The 15,904-nt window shown below is 41.1% G+C and overlaps 1 protein-coding gene across 1 annotated transcript; it reads left to right on the forward strand.

Moving 5' to 3' along the window:
* The first annotated feature begins 921 nt into the window (after positions 1-921).
* Positions 922-15,606, forward strand: ipo9 (importin 9). The gene is made up of 24 exons (XM_077530309.1): positions 922-1,269; positions 2,589-2,650; positions 2,761-2,847; positions 2,925-3,126; positions 4,889-4,977; positions 5,066-5,152; positions 5,241-5,360; positions 6,088-6,188; positions 6,617-6,675; positions 6,751-6,902; positions 6,968-7,066; positions 7,151-7,257; positions 7,943-8,082; positions 8,186-8,348; positions 9,763-9,989; positions 10,070-10,218; positions 11,433-11,561; positions 11,632-11,907; positions 13,144-13,310; positions 13,414-13,547; positions 13,653-13,772; positions 13,892-14,005; positions 14,077-14,153; positions 15,107-15,606. The coding sequence occupies exons 1-24, from the start codon at positions 1,119-1,121 to the stop codon at positions 15,215-15,217; spliced, it is 3,123 nt and encodes a 1,040-aa protein (XP_077386435.1). The 5' UTR covers positions 922-1,118; the 3' UTR covers positions 15,218-15,606.
* Positions 15,607-15,904: the final 298 nt, after the last annotated feature.

Raw genomic sequence — 15,904 nt, forward strand, 5'->3', positions numbered from 1 at the left:
TGCTTAAACAATAACAAGCTGCTTCCAGTGTTTAATTCATTTTGACCAACACTTACACAATCACAGCAAACATTAACTAGAGTGTGCATTCTGTCCAACCATATATATATATATATATATATATATATATATATTTATTTATTTATTTATTTTATTTATTTTATTCTGCTTATCCTCATTAGGGTCACAGGTGAGTTGGACCATATCACAGTTGGTCGCCAGTCAATTGCAGGGCACATATAGACAAGCATTCATAATACTGTAACTAACTCTTATGGACAATTTAGAGCATGGATGTAAACCCATATAAATGTATGATTGCCTCATATTATTATTATTACATACACAAATTGATAAAACACTTCTGAAAGCAGAAGCCAATACAGAAAATGCGACTATTTTAAAAGGGAGAATGTAAAAAAAACAAACGCTTGCAATATATCATTAAAAGTGAACATGTGACAAACTTTATATGACAAACACATCCAGGACATAAAAAAAATAAATGTAAAACTGCGGCAGTAGGGTCTGTCTTTTTGAATCCGCCGCATTCACTGCGCAAAGTCGGTCATCACGCGAGGTTCGGAATTTCAAATATGTAATTATAATGGTATTGTTATGAACTTATGACTCATGAGAAACACTTGTAGGCCATCAAGCGGTAACTGAGAGTACCTTCTTGTGCCACGTGATCACACTGGTATCCTCGAAGCAATAAAGCAGCGTCCCTCTTCATAGGTTGAAATGCCCCATAAAAGACTGCCTAGCGTCATGTACACATATTTTGTTTGTAATATCTTATCTTGTGCTTGTTCGTGAGTCGGAAGGTTCAACAATGTACTGTATAGTTCACTCCAACTCGTGGCCGATAGATGGCAATAATGCGCACTATAAGCCGATTGTCAATTGTCAAAACAACAGGGGAAGAAGAAGAAAAAGTCCCCACCTCCGACTTTTCCATGCATTGGCGCGCTTAGGGTTTCGTGGCCGAGGCTCGCTGCTCCTCCTCGGGCAGCTGCTGGTGGACCGAATCGCTTCAGTGGTTGTTTTTGGTTGTAGTAACAGTAGCGGCCGTGGAGAGGGGAATAACAAAAACAACACTGCACTATATAGCAGGCATGAGCGCTGTTCGGTCGGGTTCGGTGGCCGGCCCGGTCCAGCAGGGGCTAAAAGAGGCTCTCATGGAGACCCTGACGGCCATCCTGTCTCCGGTTCAAGAGGTGCGCGCCGCCGCCGAGGAGCAGATTAAAGTGCTGGAAGTGACGGAAGGTGAGTCGTGGCGGGTCGAAAAGAGATCATTCTAGTCCCAGGCCGGCCCCCCGGTTCTGTCGTTGGGTTGACGGCGTTGGGAGCGGGGAGGAGGGGAGAACGGGGGACACCACGCGCCATGCGGACAAGCTGCCTTCCTATTCGGTTAGCATTAGCTGAGACAAGCCTAGTCCCCGTTGACTAACACGGAAGCTACAAATTAAACATGCTAACTCCGCTTTTAGCTCTGATGGAAGCAATATATTCCCTATTAGCTCATTGGCTAATTCTTTCGTCTAAATTAGCAACAGGTACTGAGATGTCAAAAAAAAGTGTGGAAGATCCTAACTAATTTAATGGGGCATTCCTCCCAAATGCGCGGTTGCCATGGAAACCACTCGCTGTCACTCACTCAGTCTCTTTCCCCGCGAAAGAGTATGCATTGGGTTGGTACCCGGGCAAATGTCTCTTCTAATGGACCTTTTCACTATGCCATCACACATACTTCCGGGTGGCAAGACAGTGCTAATGCAACCTCAGATGGCAATCATCATCCCCTCATCAGGAGTGAGATGACAAAACCAAACTAATGTATCTCATGTAGCTATGAGGACGGCGATGGATGCTGCTCTGTTACCACCGTGCCAAAACAGCAACCTCAACAAAACGAAGTACAAGGGCTCACTCGCAGCATTTCACGTGTCCATTGTCTGTGACTTTTACATTAGTTGGTACAGCAATTGAAGTGGACCCTCTAGGCGGGCCCCCCACTTGTCAGCAGGAACTATTGTCCACCCCAGCCTCATGCCACTTTAGCATGAAAGCTGCCGTTTTGATCCAGGACTCTGACAATGTCAAAAGCAGTGTACCGTGTCACCCACCAAACGCTAATGTGATCATGTCAGCAGAATCCTTGAGACTTCAGCTCAGTGACCAATATCGAAAGACTTTTGGTTTTGATTATGTATGAGATGAGTGATTGCAAAGAAGAAAACTGTTATGATAACCATCAAGCTGGAATTTCAAATCAAGTTGGTATTTAAATACTGCATCTGGATGGAGGGCTGAATTTAGATGGCCTCGGTGAAAACACTTGGTGGAGAAAAATTGATGGAGAGAGCAGGCTGGATGCAGAATTGAAAAATATGGTAGAAGTAGAGTGACTAATAGGTACATAGCAACTGACCACATTATCATATCAATCGATTGATCAATCAGTCAATCAATCAATCAATCAAACTTTATCTATATAGCATCTTTCATACATTCAAATGCAACTCAAAGTGCTGAACAATTAAAACATCCATAATACATTTTTTTTCCATCCCTACAATGTATAGAGTTTGGTGTCCACCTGGCAGAACTCACAGTCGACCCTCAGGGAGCGCTTGCTATCCGCCAGGTGAGTTGTTGTGAAGATTGACATGTGTTTTAGATCCAAAAGTCTTTCAATTATCAATCGGTAGTGTTTCAGCTGCATCTTACCATACGACGTTTCTCACCCCACTGCAGTTAGCGTCAGTCATCCTGAAGCAGTATGTTGAAACTCACTGGTGTTCCCACTCGGAGAAGTTCCGACCCCCCGAAACCACCGACCAGGTATCAACCACATCTCCATTTAACAAAAGCACAGGCCAACAACCCGTTCTTTACTTTTCGTCGGTTTCCCTCTCCAGGCCAAAGCCGCCATCAGGAGCTTGCTGCCCAGCGGCCTGCGCGAATCCATCAGCAAGGTACGCTCCAGCGTCGCGTACGCCGTGTCCGCCATCGCCCACTGGGACTGGCCCGAGGCCTGGCCGCAGCTCTTCACCCTGCTGATGGAAATGTTGGTCAGCAGCGACGTCAGCGCCGTGCACGGAGCCATGAGGGTCCTTACTGGTACGCTCACAGCACTGACACAGCGAGAGACAGGCATTTATACCTCTCGAAAAGTTATTATCTTAAAATAACTTAACAGGGCATGTTTTGGGGCTGCAGGAGTACCCCGAAGGAACACACACATGCTTGTCATGGGCTGATAGCGCTAACTGATCAATCGCTGTGCTTTCAACTGTATTTTATTGTCATTTAGTTCTGATGAGTGAGGCTCAAATATATACTTCATAGAAAGAAATGATAGTCTACTGTATTATTGCATTCTAGCATTAATAATGTAATGAAAATGATTACAATGTCACATGTTTTTTTTTAGACATTTTGAAAGTCTATTAAAACTCATTCACTGCCAGTCATTATAGACATTTTTTACATTTCCAATACTCGCGTGACATTACATTCAATAATTATATATAAACCGAATCTACCAAATAACAGAATAGACTCCCTACTTTTTGTCCCGTCCCGTTCTTTTATAATTGACAGCAGAAAAATGTAGGTTTGCCAAAATACAGCCATTTCTCCCATGGACTCTGAAACTGTGTTTATTTCCTATAAAATGGGGCAATGATGTCATCTACCGGTGGTTGGGCATCAGTAAAGTTGTTTCCAAGTTTGATATTTACAGTGGAGCATGCTCAGATTCGCCCCCATTTAGCACCGCTCTAAAAAATACAATTGACAAGTATACTTGTCAAAGGCAGTGAATGAGTTAACTAATAAATATAGAGAAGGTGGAAATATTAACATTTTTATACATTTTGAAAGAACATTAATTATGGATGTATCAAAAGAATGTAAAAAAATATTTTTAGTGTTGCAAGATCCAAACCAGATGAACATTTCTAAAAATATTGATAGCATTTTTAGACATTTGTGTCTTATGGTTATTTATGTATTACAGCTGTTCTTGTGCAAAAAAGTTAATCTAAAATTGTGATTTTTTTTTTCCGTTACTAAAATATATCTAAATAGAAAACATTTATTTTTATAAATATTTTGAGAATTTTCTTATTTTTTGTATTATAAATGAATGTATTTTTTTAAAATATCTAAATACATATCAATATTTTCCCACCTATTTAAGTATTTTTTTTCACTGCATGGGAAGTGCTAAAGGAAAAAAATATAAAATATTTAAATTTATCATAAAAAAAATACATTACAAATAGTAAAATTAAATTGTCAAAAGAAAGAATATTCAATTGTTACTAGGGGTGTGAATTGCCTAGTACCTGACGATTCGATTCGTATCACGATTCACAGGTCACGATTCGATTCGATACCGATTAATCCCGATACGAATGGTCACGATTCGATACCGATTAATCCCGATACGAATTTATAAGTCGATTGTTGCGATTTTTTTCCATTCAAATTTAGAAAATACTATCAGTAAATTTGTACATGTACACTGTAAGATTTGTATGAATATATTTATCTAAAACTTGAGGCTTATAACCGTGAGCCACTGTACACAAACAGTTTGCAATCTGTTTCACATTTGAACAGCATTAAAATAAAAATATTAAGGCTTAATGTGCCGTTCATATAACATTCTTCCATGCTCAAGGTGTGAATCCTAAAAAAAAAATAAAATAAAAAAAAATCGATTCTGCCGATTATTGAATCGATTCGAGAATCGCGCGATGTAGTATCGCGATATATCGCCGAATCGATTTTTTTTAACACCCCTAATTGTTACCCTAGTAAGGGTAAGCAGATCAGAAAATGGATGTGTGTTTGTATTGTTGTACATCTCCAGAATTCACTCGGGAAGTGTCGGACACACAAATGCCACTCGTGGCTCCTGTCATCTTACCCGAGATGTACAAGATCTTCACCATGGCTGAGGTAACAACACTCATTGCTCTCCTACCCCGACAAATATAACAGGCTTTGTTTGTATATGAATCTGTCTTGCTATTTCTCACTGTTTCAGGTGTACAGCATTCGTACCCGGTCCAGAGCTGTGGAGATCTTCACCACCTGTGCCAACCTCATTTGCGCTATTGAGGAGCTTGAAAAGGTGAAGTCATGCTCTAAACTGAAAATATTTCACACTATTATCTCGAAAGCAATTCAAATTCCTAACTGTATTCCCCGTGTGTTGTCAGGGTGCAGCCAAAGCCTTGATCTTCCCCGTCGTGCAGCAGTTTACACAAGCATTTGTGCAGGCCCTGCAGATGCCAGACGGACCCTCGTCTGACAGCGGCCTCAAGATGGAAGTCCTCAAGGTGAAAAGAAAAAATAATACAGGGGGTGGTGACAAATTATGTTATTAACTAGGCAATGCAGTGGCATTAAGAATATGACCTGTTTCGTATTCAAAATGAACGTTTTGTGCACATCATACATTATCTATACTGTGGTCACACTTGGATAAAAGTCTGGATATTGGTTGTTGGTCATTGCCTCGTACATTTAGTTTGCTTGATCGCCGCCATACACTGTAAAAAAAAAAAAATGAAATTAATATTTACTTGAGAAAAAACAGTAATTTCACTCAGAAATTCTAAGTAAATTTTACAAGGAGAGTTTTCGAGTACATTTTATCTGTTTATTAAAAAAAAAAAAAGTTACTCAAGCATTGAGGAACGAATTAATGACCTTGAGCTTGGGAGACAGCCACTCTACCACCTGAGCCATGCCACTCTTGCTGTTTGTCACTATAATGCATTGCTTGTTGTGTCAAAAATGAGGCCAACGTTTTTTGTTTTTTTTTAAATAATCTGTACAGATGTACTCAAAACTCTCCTTGTAAAATTTACTTAGAATTTCTGAGTGGGAAAAAACGTTACTAGGTTTTCCAACTAAATATTATGATGATAATGATTATTATTATTAATTTATGTATTTATGTATTTATTTATTAACAGTGTAGTATTGAAATCGTTCATAAACCGAGGACCCCCTAGCAACTTTTTCTATGTAAACTATAAACTTGACATCTTCTCCATGCAGGCAATAACGGCATTGGTTCAGAACTTCCCCAAGCCCATGGTGTCTTCCATGCAGCAAATTCTGCCCATCGTTTGGAACACGCTCACTGAAAGTGCAGCTTTATATCCTTTTCGGATATGTGGCTGAATGGGTTGCTTGTTAAGTGGAAAAAAAACAAACACATTCAGTAGACAAAGCAGCTAACTCATGAGATGACTTCAAAGCTACTTTTCCACGAAGCCATTTTGGGTGGGTTGGATGGATTGCTAATTTTGGGTTGTAAGTTCCAATTCCATGATTTTGTCATTAAAATGTTTCCTCCTTGCCATCACTGGTGCCATTTTGGTAATGTTACAGGAAAAAGAAGACAAAGACAAAAAGACAATTGTTTTGTAGACAATGTCCATGAAACACCAAACTGGATGTGTAATTTCTATATCTGCGCTCAAGGAAGAGAATCACAGCTCTCGAGCAGTGGGAAGAGCCGTGCTTGAATAAGGCTTTTGAATAGTTGACTGAAAATTTAAAATCCCTTGACCGACATGCCCACTTATGTCAGAACGGAAGTCAACTACACCGAGGAAGTGGACGATCCTGTCGACTCAGATGGTGAGAATGTAACAACGGGAGCATAATTTATCTACAGGGGCGTCGTCTCATCGGCCATTTTGCTGACTGTCGCAGGTGAAGTGTTGGGCTTTGAGAATCTAGTCTTCAGCATCTTCGATTTCGTGCACACGCTGATGGAGAAGAACAAGTTCAAGAGCACGGTGAAGAAGGCCCTGCCTGAGCTCATCTATTACATCATCCTCTACATGCAAATGACGGAGGACCAGGTGAGATGTGACATGCGGAGTGACGTCGTCGTCGTCATCGTACTGACCGCTTTGCCTTCACGCAGATCAAAGTGTGGTCATCCAACCCTCACCAGTTTGTGGAGGATGAGGACGATGACACCCTCTCCTACACTGTCAGGATCTCTGCTCAGGACCTGCTGCTGGTGCGACGAAACCCCGCTCTGTATAAACAATGAGAAGCTGTTGTTGTTGTTTTTTTTTAAGTAAACTCGAACCCTCATCTGCAGGCGGTTGCTGCAGAGTTCCAGAATGAGAGTGCTGCGGCGTTGGCGGCGGCGGCCACCAGACACCTCCAGGAGGCGGAGCAAGCCAAAAACAGCGGCAATGAGCATTGGTCAGCCTCGTTGTTCATTAACTAACTGTTTTTCATATATCATCTTGGACTCATCTGCCTCACATTTCTGGAGTTTAGGATTTGAATCTCAGCAATGTTTGGTTAATTTAAAGAGGAAGTCAACCCCCCCCCCCCCCCCAAAGTTTCTTGACAGTTCTATTTAGCCCCACTAGTGTAAATAAGGTATTCCCTGTTAATATTGTGTTAGTAGAATATGAGTTAAGCAGCAAAATCCAGCAATTTTTATTAATATCAGAAGGCGGCCATTTTGCCACTTGCTGTCAAGGGAAATTACATCACAGTTGCTCAGGTCTCCGGTAACAACCAATCACAGCTCAGCTTCAGAAAACAGGTGAGCCATGATTGGTCGTTGCGTGAGCAACTGTGATGTAATCTTCAGTCGGTGGCAAAATGGCCGCCCCCTGAGATGGATAAAACCGGCTGGATTTTGCTTCATAATTCATATTCTACAAATGGAATAGTAATAAGAATGTCATGTTTAGACTAGTGAGGTCACATATAACATGTTATTGTCAAGAAATGTTTAAGATTGACTTCCTCTTTAAGACTAAATTGTTTATAGGAGTGAGTGTGAACTTTTGTGTTTATGTCGGATCTTTATAGTTAACAGGATGTTAAATTCGGACTTGCAATTTCTGAGCGCTGGTGTGTTTATCTTTACCAGGTGGAAGATCCACGAGGCCTGCATGTTGGCACTCGGCTCAGTTAAAAGCATCATCACCGAGAACGTGAAAAACGGTCGCATCCAGTTTGACATGCACGGTTTCTTAGCCGGCGTCGTCTTGGCTGACCTCAACTTGGCGGGTGAGTCTGAAAACAAATGCCCCACTGACTTAAACCACCAATTTTTGTGTTTGGACCAAAAAAAAAATCCATTCTCTTGTCTCTCTGTTTTCCTCTCACCCAGCGGTGTCACCATTCCTCCTTGGCCGTGCTCTGTGGGCGGCCAGTCGCTTCACTGCCGCTATGTCGCCTGAGCTCATCCAGCAGTTCCTGCAGGCCACAGTGAGCGGTCTCCACGACAGCCAGCCACCATCTGTGCGCGTGTCTTCGGTCAGGGCCATCTGGGGGTGAGTGCAATGAAATTGTCTTGTCTTTTGCACAAGCAACAATATTGTTCATAAATGCATCTTAGAATTTACTCATGCATGGTTTAAAAGGGAAGTTAACCCAGAAATCGTCTTTACGTTAATGTGTTCTATGCGCCACGCTAGTCTACAAACGGTATTGGGATTAATATTGTGTTTGTGGAATATGGGTTAAGCAGCAAAATGCACCCATTTTTACATTTTAACCATCTCTGTGGGCAGCCAAAGTGTGTCACACAGAAATGATGTCATCCAGCAGAATTTGCCTGCTTGACTTTTGGCTCCAATGGTTCGGCTCACCCGCGTTTTCATTTAACTCGGCCGAAATTCAACATTAGGTAAGAAATGTGTTAGTTTTTTCATTTTACCATGGTGTTTATTAAATATTGTGCACAAGTAATACACGTTTAATAAACATAATACAGGGAGTCCTCGAGTTACGTCGGAGTTCCATTCCTACGCTAGCAATGTAACCCGATTTTCGACTTAAGTTGAATTTCTCCATTAAAGTCAATATTTACATAAAAATAATTTGCATTAAAAAAAATCTAAATGAAATAAAATTTTTAAAAAAATAAGATACTGTCCGACTGAAGCCCAAGTCTTTGCTGACGGTGTCTCCTTTCTGCGATCTTTTTATGATGTGTAGCTTTGTTTCCATGGTAACTGCTTTTCTTTTGGCTGGATCAACATTGATACAAGACGTAGCTTTCTTCTTTGGAGCAATGACGGTTTAAAAAAAAGAGGGCGAAAAAGTCAAAGATACTCCCACAAATGCACAAGCAATAGCACTAACTAAGGGCTAAATCCGGACGGGGGAAAACACTGCTGGCTATATGGTGGACGAGGAGCCAAAATGGCGGCCCGGGCGTAACCGTTGTAAAGTAAAAACACCTTAGGTCGAGTGCGCCTTAACTCGAGGTCTCTCTGTAATACTGAAACTAACTCAAACTAAGCATTTAAAAAAAAAACGAAAACTAATAAAAACTGACCAATCAGAACCACCCTGAAAACTAATTAAAACTAACTCAATTAAAAAACACGTAACTCAATACGAATGTAAAAACTAACTAAAATGAAAATTCCAAAACTATAATAACCCTGATCATAGCTCACCTGTTTTCTGAGTTTGGTCATGTGACATTTGCAAGTTGAGCCGTGATTGGTCGTTACTTGAGCCTTGAGCAACACTGATGTCATTTCTCGTCGATAGCAAGGAGCAACATGGCCGCCCCCTTAAATGGCTATTGGGTGGATTTTGCTGCCTAATTTATATTCGGCACACTCCCACAGGAGCTGTTGTTGGCTCCTACAGGCTCCTCAGGGCACATGCATATACGCAGAAACAAAAATAACTACAGTGACACATGAGTAATGTGCATTACTTATACTCCAGGTATTGTGACCAGCTAAAGCTATCTGAGAACACACACATCCTGCAACCTTACCTGCCCAGCATCCTGGAGGGTCTGGTCCAGCTCGCAACGCAATTCAACTCGGAGGTACTGGCGCTGGTCATGGAGACGCTCTGCATCGTGTGCACCTTCGACCCTGCCTTCACCACCAGCGCCGAGAACAAGATCTGCCCCCTCACCATCGCTGTGTTCCTCAAATACAGCAACGGTACGACACAATGGATCGTTAGGTTGAAAACAGATGTACTCCAACACATGTACACAGTATGTCTTCTTGGCTCTCCTCAGACCCGGTGGTGGCGCCCCTGGCCCAGGGCATCTTCAAGGAACTGTCCCAGATCGAAGGCTGTCAGGGACCCATGCAGATTCGCCTCATCCCCACGCTAGTCAGCATCATGCAGGCCCCCGCTGACAAAATCCCAACTGGTCTCTGTGCTGTGAGTTGGCAAGAAAAGTGCCATGATGCAAATTTTAAATTTCCTGACTTGGATGAACCAGCGAAACTCTAGATCGGTTAATGTTTTTTTTTATTTATTTTATTTATTTTTTTTAATGACTGTAATCTATTGCTGTCAGTATTTTTAGTATCTATTAATCTATCGATTATTCAATCAACTAATCGGATTCATTTTAATTTTGCATTAAAGTGTAGTGTTCCCTCGTTTATCAAGGGTTCACCTTTCGTGGCCTAGCCCTTTCGCGGATTTTTTGCAGCGTGCTTTAATACGGAATACTGACATAGGGGCATCCGCAGATTCGTCTCGACCAGACCTTTCCACCTTTCCAACGGTGTTGTCCTGTCACTACTCGCTCCACGACATTGCATTCCGGAGATAGAAAATATATACTGTGCTGTATAACAAGTAAATAAAAACAAAACAAAACATACTTTTAATGGAAAAAAATGACAGTAAAAAAAACAAACAAATGATGAATGAAAAAGCATTCATAATAAACTAAAAATCATACCAAAATGAAAAAACATATATCATAAATGAAAAAAAACATGCACCTGTGCTGTATACTGTAATAAGTGAAATAAAAACAACAACATACTTTTAATGGAAAAAATGAATGTAAATGAAAAAAGAACATATATGATGGATGACAAAGCATTTTTAATAAAGTAAAAATCATACCAAAACTGAACATAACGAAAAACAAAAAAGTAATTAACAGGAATTTTTTTAATTTTTTTTTAATTAACACGGATTTCCATTATCGCGAGCAGTTTTTGGAACACTGTAGTACAAAAGCATTTTTTCCCTGATTACTGTTTATTAACAAGACAAGTGATTGGTATTTATTTCGTACGTACTTTGTATTCATATAAGGATTATAAAAAGGGGGAATTGATGTACTATGTTACCGGTTCAGTGATTGTTTGCTAAAGTACAAACAGATTTTTGCAGTTGTCGTATTTTGTTTAAACACAGATAATCAGTCTTCTTTCATGGAGGACTACAGAAATCAGTAAACAATTACTGTTGATATGCTGAAATCGGAGGTTTTAGACAATTTTAAATTAACAAATGCCTCCAAGCGATTCCTTGATTATTAAAATAGTTGTCGATTACTGGACAGCTCCACTGTAATCCTTTTAGTTGTGTTTCAAACTGTACTTTGACTTATATTGTGATGTACGTTACAGACCGCCATTGACACGCTGACCACGGTTGTACGCAACACCAAGCCGCCTCTTTCCGACATGTTGGTGTGCCAGGCGTTCCCTGTGATGGCACAGTGCACCTTACGCACCGACGACAATTCTGTCATGCAGGTAAACGACGCCGAGTTCCAAGACGGCAAGTTATACCCGTGCGAGCAAAGTGTCTTCTCTCCTCCCGCAGAACGGCGGCGAGTGTTTGCGGGCGTACGTCTCGGTCGCCTTGGAGCAGATCGCGCAGTGGCGCGACGACCAGGGCAACAGCGGCGTGTGGTACGTCATGCAGGTGGTCAACCTGCTGCTGGACCCCAGGACCTCGGAGTTCACGGCCATATTCGTGGGGAGGCTGGTGTCGACGCTCATCTCTCGGGCCGGCACGCAGCTCGGCGAGCAGCTGGACCAGATTCTACGAGCCATCCTGAGCAAGATGCAACAGGCGGAGACGCTGAGTGTCATGCAAGTAAGCCAAGAAAGACGGTTTGAAGCATAAAGCAGTAGGCGTGGCATTTTAGGCTGTTTAAAAGCTGAGGCTTTCGCCAGCAGAGAATGAAATATTTGTCGCTGACTTGTAACATGGTGGATGAGTGGTTAGCATGTATTTTTTCTGGGTACTCGGGTTTCCTCCCACATTTCAGAAACATGCATGTTAGCTGAATGAAAGACTAAATATTCCATAGGTGTGAATGTGAAATGAATTGTTGTTCTTCTTTATGTGCCCTGTGATTGGCTGGGATGTACCCAGTCTTTCACCCAGAGTCAACTGGGATAGACTGTAGCTCACCCATGACCCGGATGATGAATAGAGTATAAGAAGTATAGAAAATGGATCAATGGATGGATCATGTCTTGTTTGCGGGGTGAAAAAACTTCAACCTCTAAATTATGTCGAGACCAAATTTAGAGCCCGGACTTTTTTAAATCAGGTCTGAAATCCTTTTTATTTAGAAAGGCCTATGACATTTAATCATGAACATGATTATTATTATTATTTTTTTTTCTCGTTCTGTAGCACTTTGTCATCATGTTGATGAAAAGTGCATTACAATTTATTATTATTATTATTATTATTATTATTATTATTATTATTATTATTATTATTATTATCATTATCATTATGTACCAAGTTTTTTTTGGCAGCATGTATGTCATCAACACAGACTTTATCAGTCCTTATAAACGTCCAATTTTACTTTATCTAAACCAGGTATGACCTTTTCACAGTGTATTGCTACCCTCTACTGGTAGAAAGGTGGTACTGCAGTGCAACTAGACAAAGTAAGGGGAGAATCGAATCGAAATTGGAATATTAAACTGATGCACGATGTGTGTACTGGGGACCAACGACAAACTAGCACGTTAGTCATTTTGTATGTAGACGCTATCATAATATTGTCAACTTTAGCTCATGGTCTGTTTTTGTTAGTTTGTTTTTAAAGCAAAATAAAAATTGCAAAAACAAAATGTTAATGTCAGAGAATTGCAATTTCATTTGAATTGGAACCCTAAAAAAAAATATTGAATATAGTAGAATAAAGCCATATTGTCCAAGTCCTGTAATGTTCATCTTTTAAGTGCTAAATGAAATACTAATAGTTTGAGCATGTTTATATTTGTTCAGATAACTAGTAGTAAAGTAAGTTGAACCAATGAAATGATCGACGTTTTCTCCTTGTTCTTCCTCTCGCGCTCTCTGCAGTCTCTCATTATGGTGTTTGCCCACCTGGTTCACTCCCAGCTGGAGCCCCTCTTGGACTTCCTCTGCAGCTTGCCCGGCCCCACTGGCAAACCTGCCCTGGAGTTCGTCATGACCGAATGGATGAGCAGGCAGCACCTCTTCTATGGACAGTACGAGGGTAAAGTCAGGTCAGGACCGCTTTGACAACACACCGTGCAACCTCCAAAGTCTATTTAAAATTAAAAAAAAATAAAAAATACTGTATTTAAGTTGTTGGTGTGTTTTCTGCAGCACGGTGGCTCTTTGCAAACTGCTGCAGCACAGCCTCAACACGGACGACAAGCGTCTCCAGGACATCATGGTGAAGGGCGAAGAGATATTCAACACTGCGGAAGGAATCCGCACCCGCTCCAAGGCAGCCAAGAGTAAGATGGCGAACAATGTTTGCTTTTCTTTCCGCATAATTCACTCGATTGGATTCGAAGGGGCGGCTTGTGCGTGGTGAATTGGTTCGAATGCTCTCCTGGCAGATCCCGAGCGCTGGACCAACATTCCTTTGCTGGTCAAAATCTTTAAACTGATCATCAACGAGCTGTCGACGGTCGTGGAGGCAAACGCCAGCCGCGCCAACCCAGCCGACTGGAGCCAAGGTGTGACCAGCGACACGTGCGGACGCTCACATCGATTTTTTTTTTTTTTTTAAAGAACTGACCTGCCTCGCGATGTTCGTTCAATCCAACATCCGTCACCACTTTGTGTTTGGTCTTAGATTCCAACAGCATGTGTGAGGATGATGAGGAAGAAGGTGACGAGGATGATGATGATGATGAAGAAGGTCTGGCAGGGCAGTTGATATCAGATCTCATTGCCTCCAACAAATATGGTACTTAAAACGTAATTTCCTTTATGCTGACTTCACATAAAGTGTCCTCACCGTTTGCCATTTTCTTCCAGATGACGACTATTATGACGACGATGACGACGATGATCCCGACGCCTTAAACGATCCTTTAGATCAAATTGACCTACAGGTACAACCATGAGCATTAAAGCTTGATTTTCTCTTGACAAAAATATGCAAGTCAGGTTCAGTAAAGACAGTATGCGTGTCACCAGTCATTTGTGGATATGTGACTGACTGGCGACCATTCCTGGGTGTTTCCTGCCTCTCTCCAAATGAGTCAGCTTGGCTTGGTTATGGCCACACCCCCACACCCACCCACCCCAGCTTCATACCCACATGTGGAATTATTATTATTATAATAATAATAATTATTATTATTATTAGTATTAGTATTATTATTATTGTTATTTTTAAACGATTCTTGAAATTATGAAAATTAGCAAAAGGGAATCATCAGCTTTATACCCGCATGTGGAATTATTATTATTATTTTATTTTTTTATTTCTTTAAACAATTCTTGAAATTAGCCAAAGGGACGCCATGTTGTTACCCTGCTGCTGCGATATCGTAATGTATTGCAATAGGCGTTTCCACTTTAATGTTCCAGTCATGCCTTGTTGCGCATAACGACTGTATTATGATGCATCGGTTCACTGGAAGACCCACGGAGGAGGAAATTTTGGGAAGTGAAAGTCAAATGAGAGGACTGGAAAGCAAATAACACCCTCATTGATGTGCAAAGTCAAGTAAAATAACACGATTTGAAGTAGGTGGGACTGCAAACTGCAACCTTCGATCGACTTTTTATCAAGTTCTAATTGAAAATAAAAATATAATTGATTTTGATTATAAGCCTGGAGGAAGTGAAAGGCTTTAAAAATAAAATTATCGGTTTTAACTCTTGATAAAACAGGGCCCATGATATGGAAATGAGTTATTGTGGATTTTGTGTTGTACGTAAATAAAAGTTCTAAATATTGTACATGCACAATTGAAAGAAAAGAGAGAAAGATTTCCGACTCATTTTGTCATGGCGGGTCACGTTTGACGTTTTTTTTGCATCCTGTTTTTCCACCTAGGCTTACCTGACCGACTTCCTGACCCAGTTTGCCCAGCAGCCGTGCTACAGCATGTTCTCAGGCCACCTCAACAACAACGAGAGACAAACGTTGCAGTCTATCGGCCTCTAGCCCCTTGCTGATCACTTCCCCGCTTCCCTTTCCCCTGTCGCTTCATCACCGATGCTCGGCAGAGGGAAGAGATGCAACGCACTTACCTCCGACGTTGTGGTTCTCCACGTTTGTAAAGGACTTTGCCCCGGAGACACTTTCGAGACTGAATGGGAGGTCAAGGCTTCCACGGTGGGCCAGGTGAACTGTGACATGTGAACCGTTTTCCAAATCCTGTTGATGGAGCTGCCTGTTTTTATGTGTGCGAGAAATATGCAGATGGAAAATCGCTTCCACTCGACACGAAGAAAAATAACTGCCTGTTCTTTATAATTACTGGAGGCCTTATTCTCCCAGGAAATAATGACTGTTTCTGCAATGTAAAGCTTAATACACTCATTGTCTCAGCATTACTGTGTTCTTTTTTCTTTTTTTCTTTTTTTGTCACCGTTACCATGGTGATTCCCTGCCTTTTCATTTCCTCGTGCCCAAAGAAGTGCGCATTAGATATTTCTAAATAAAAGTCTGAACAGACATCTTTTTTTTTTTTTTTTTTTTTTTTTACTTTCTGAGTTTTAAGAATCATGTGCTGTTTTTTTTGGTTTGTTTGTTTGTTTGTTTGTTTTCCACACTGTAGCATAAGAGTGGGACCAAAGGGCTCACTCAAATGCATTTTCAGAAAGAGGCGGATGACAAAAAGTGTACTTG

Source organism: Festucalex cinctus, chromosome 8 (genome assembly GCF_051991245.1).
Source record: "Festucalex cinctus isolate MCC-2025b chromosome 8, RoL_Fcin_1.0, whole genome shotgun sequence".
Taxonomy (NCBI): domain Eukaryota; kingdom Metazoa; phylum Chordata; class Actinopteri; order Syngnathiformes; family Syngnathidae; genus Festucalex; species Festucalex cinctus.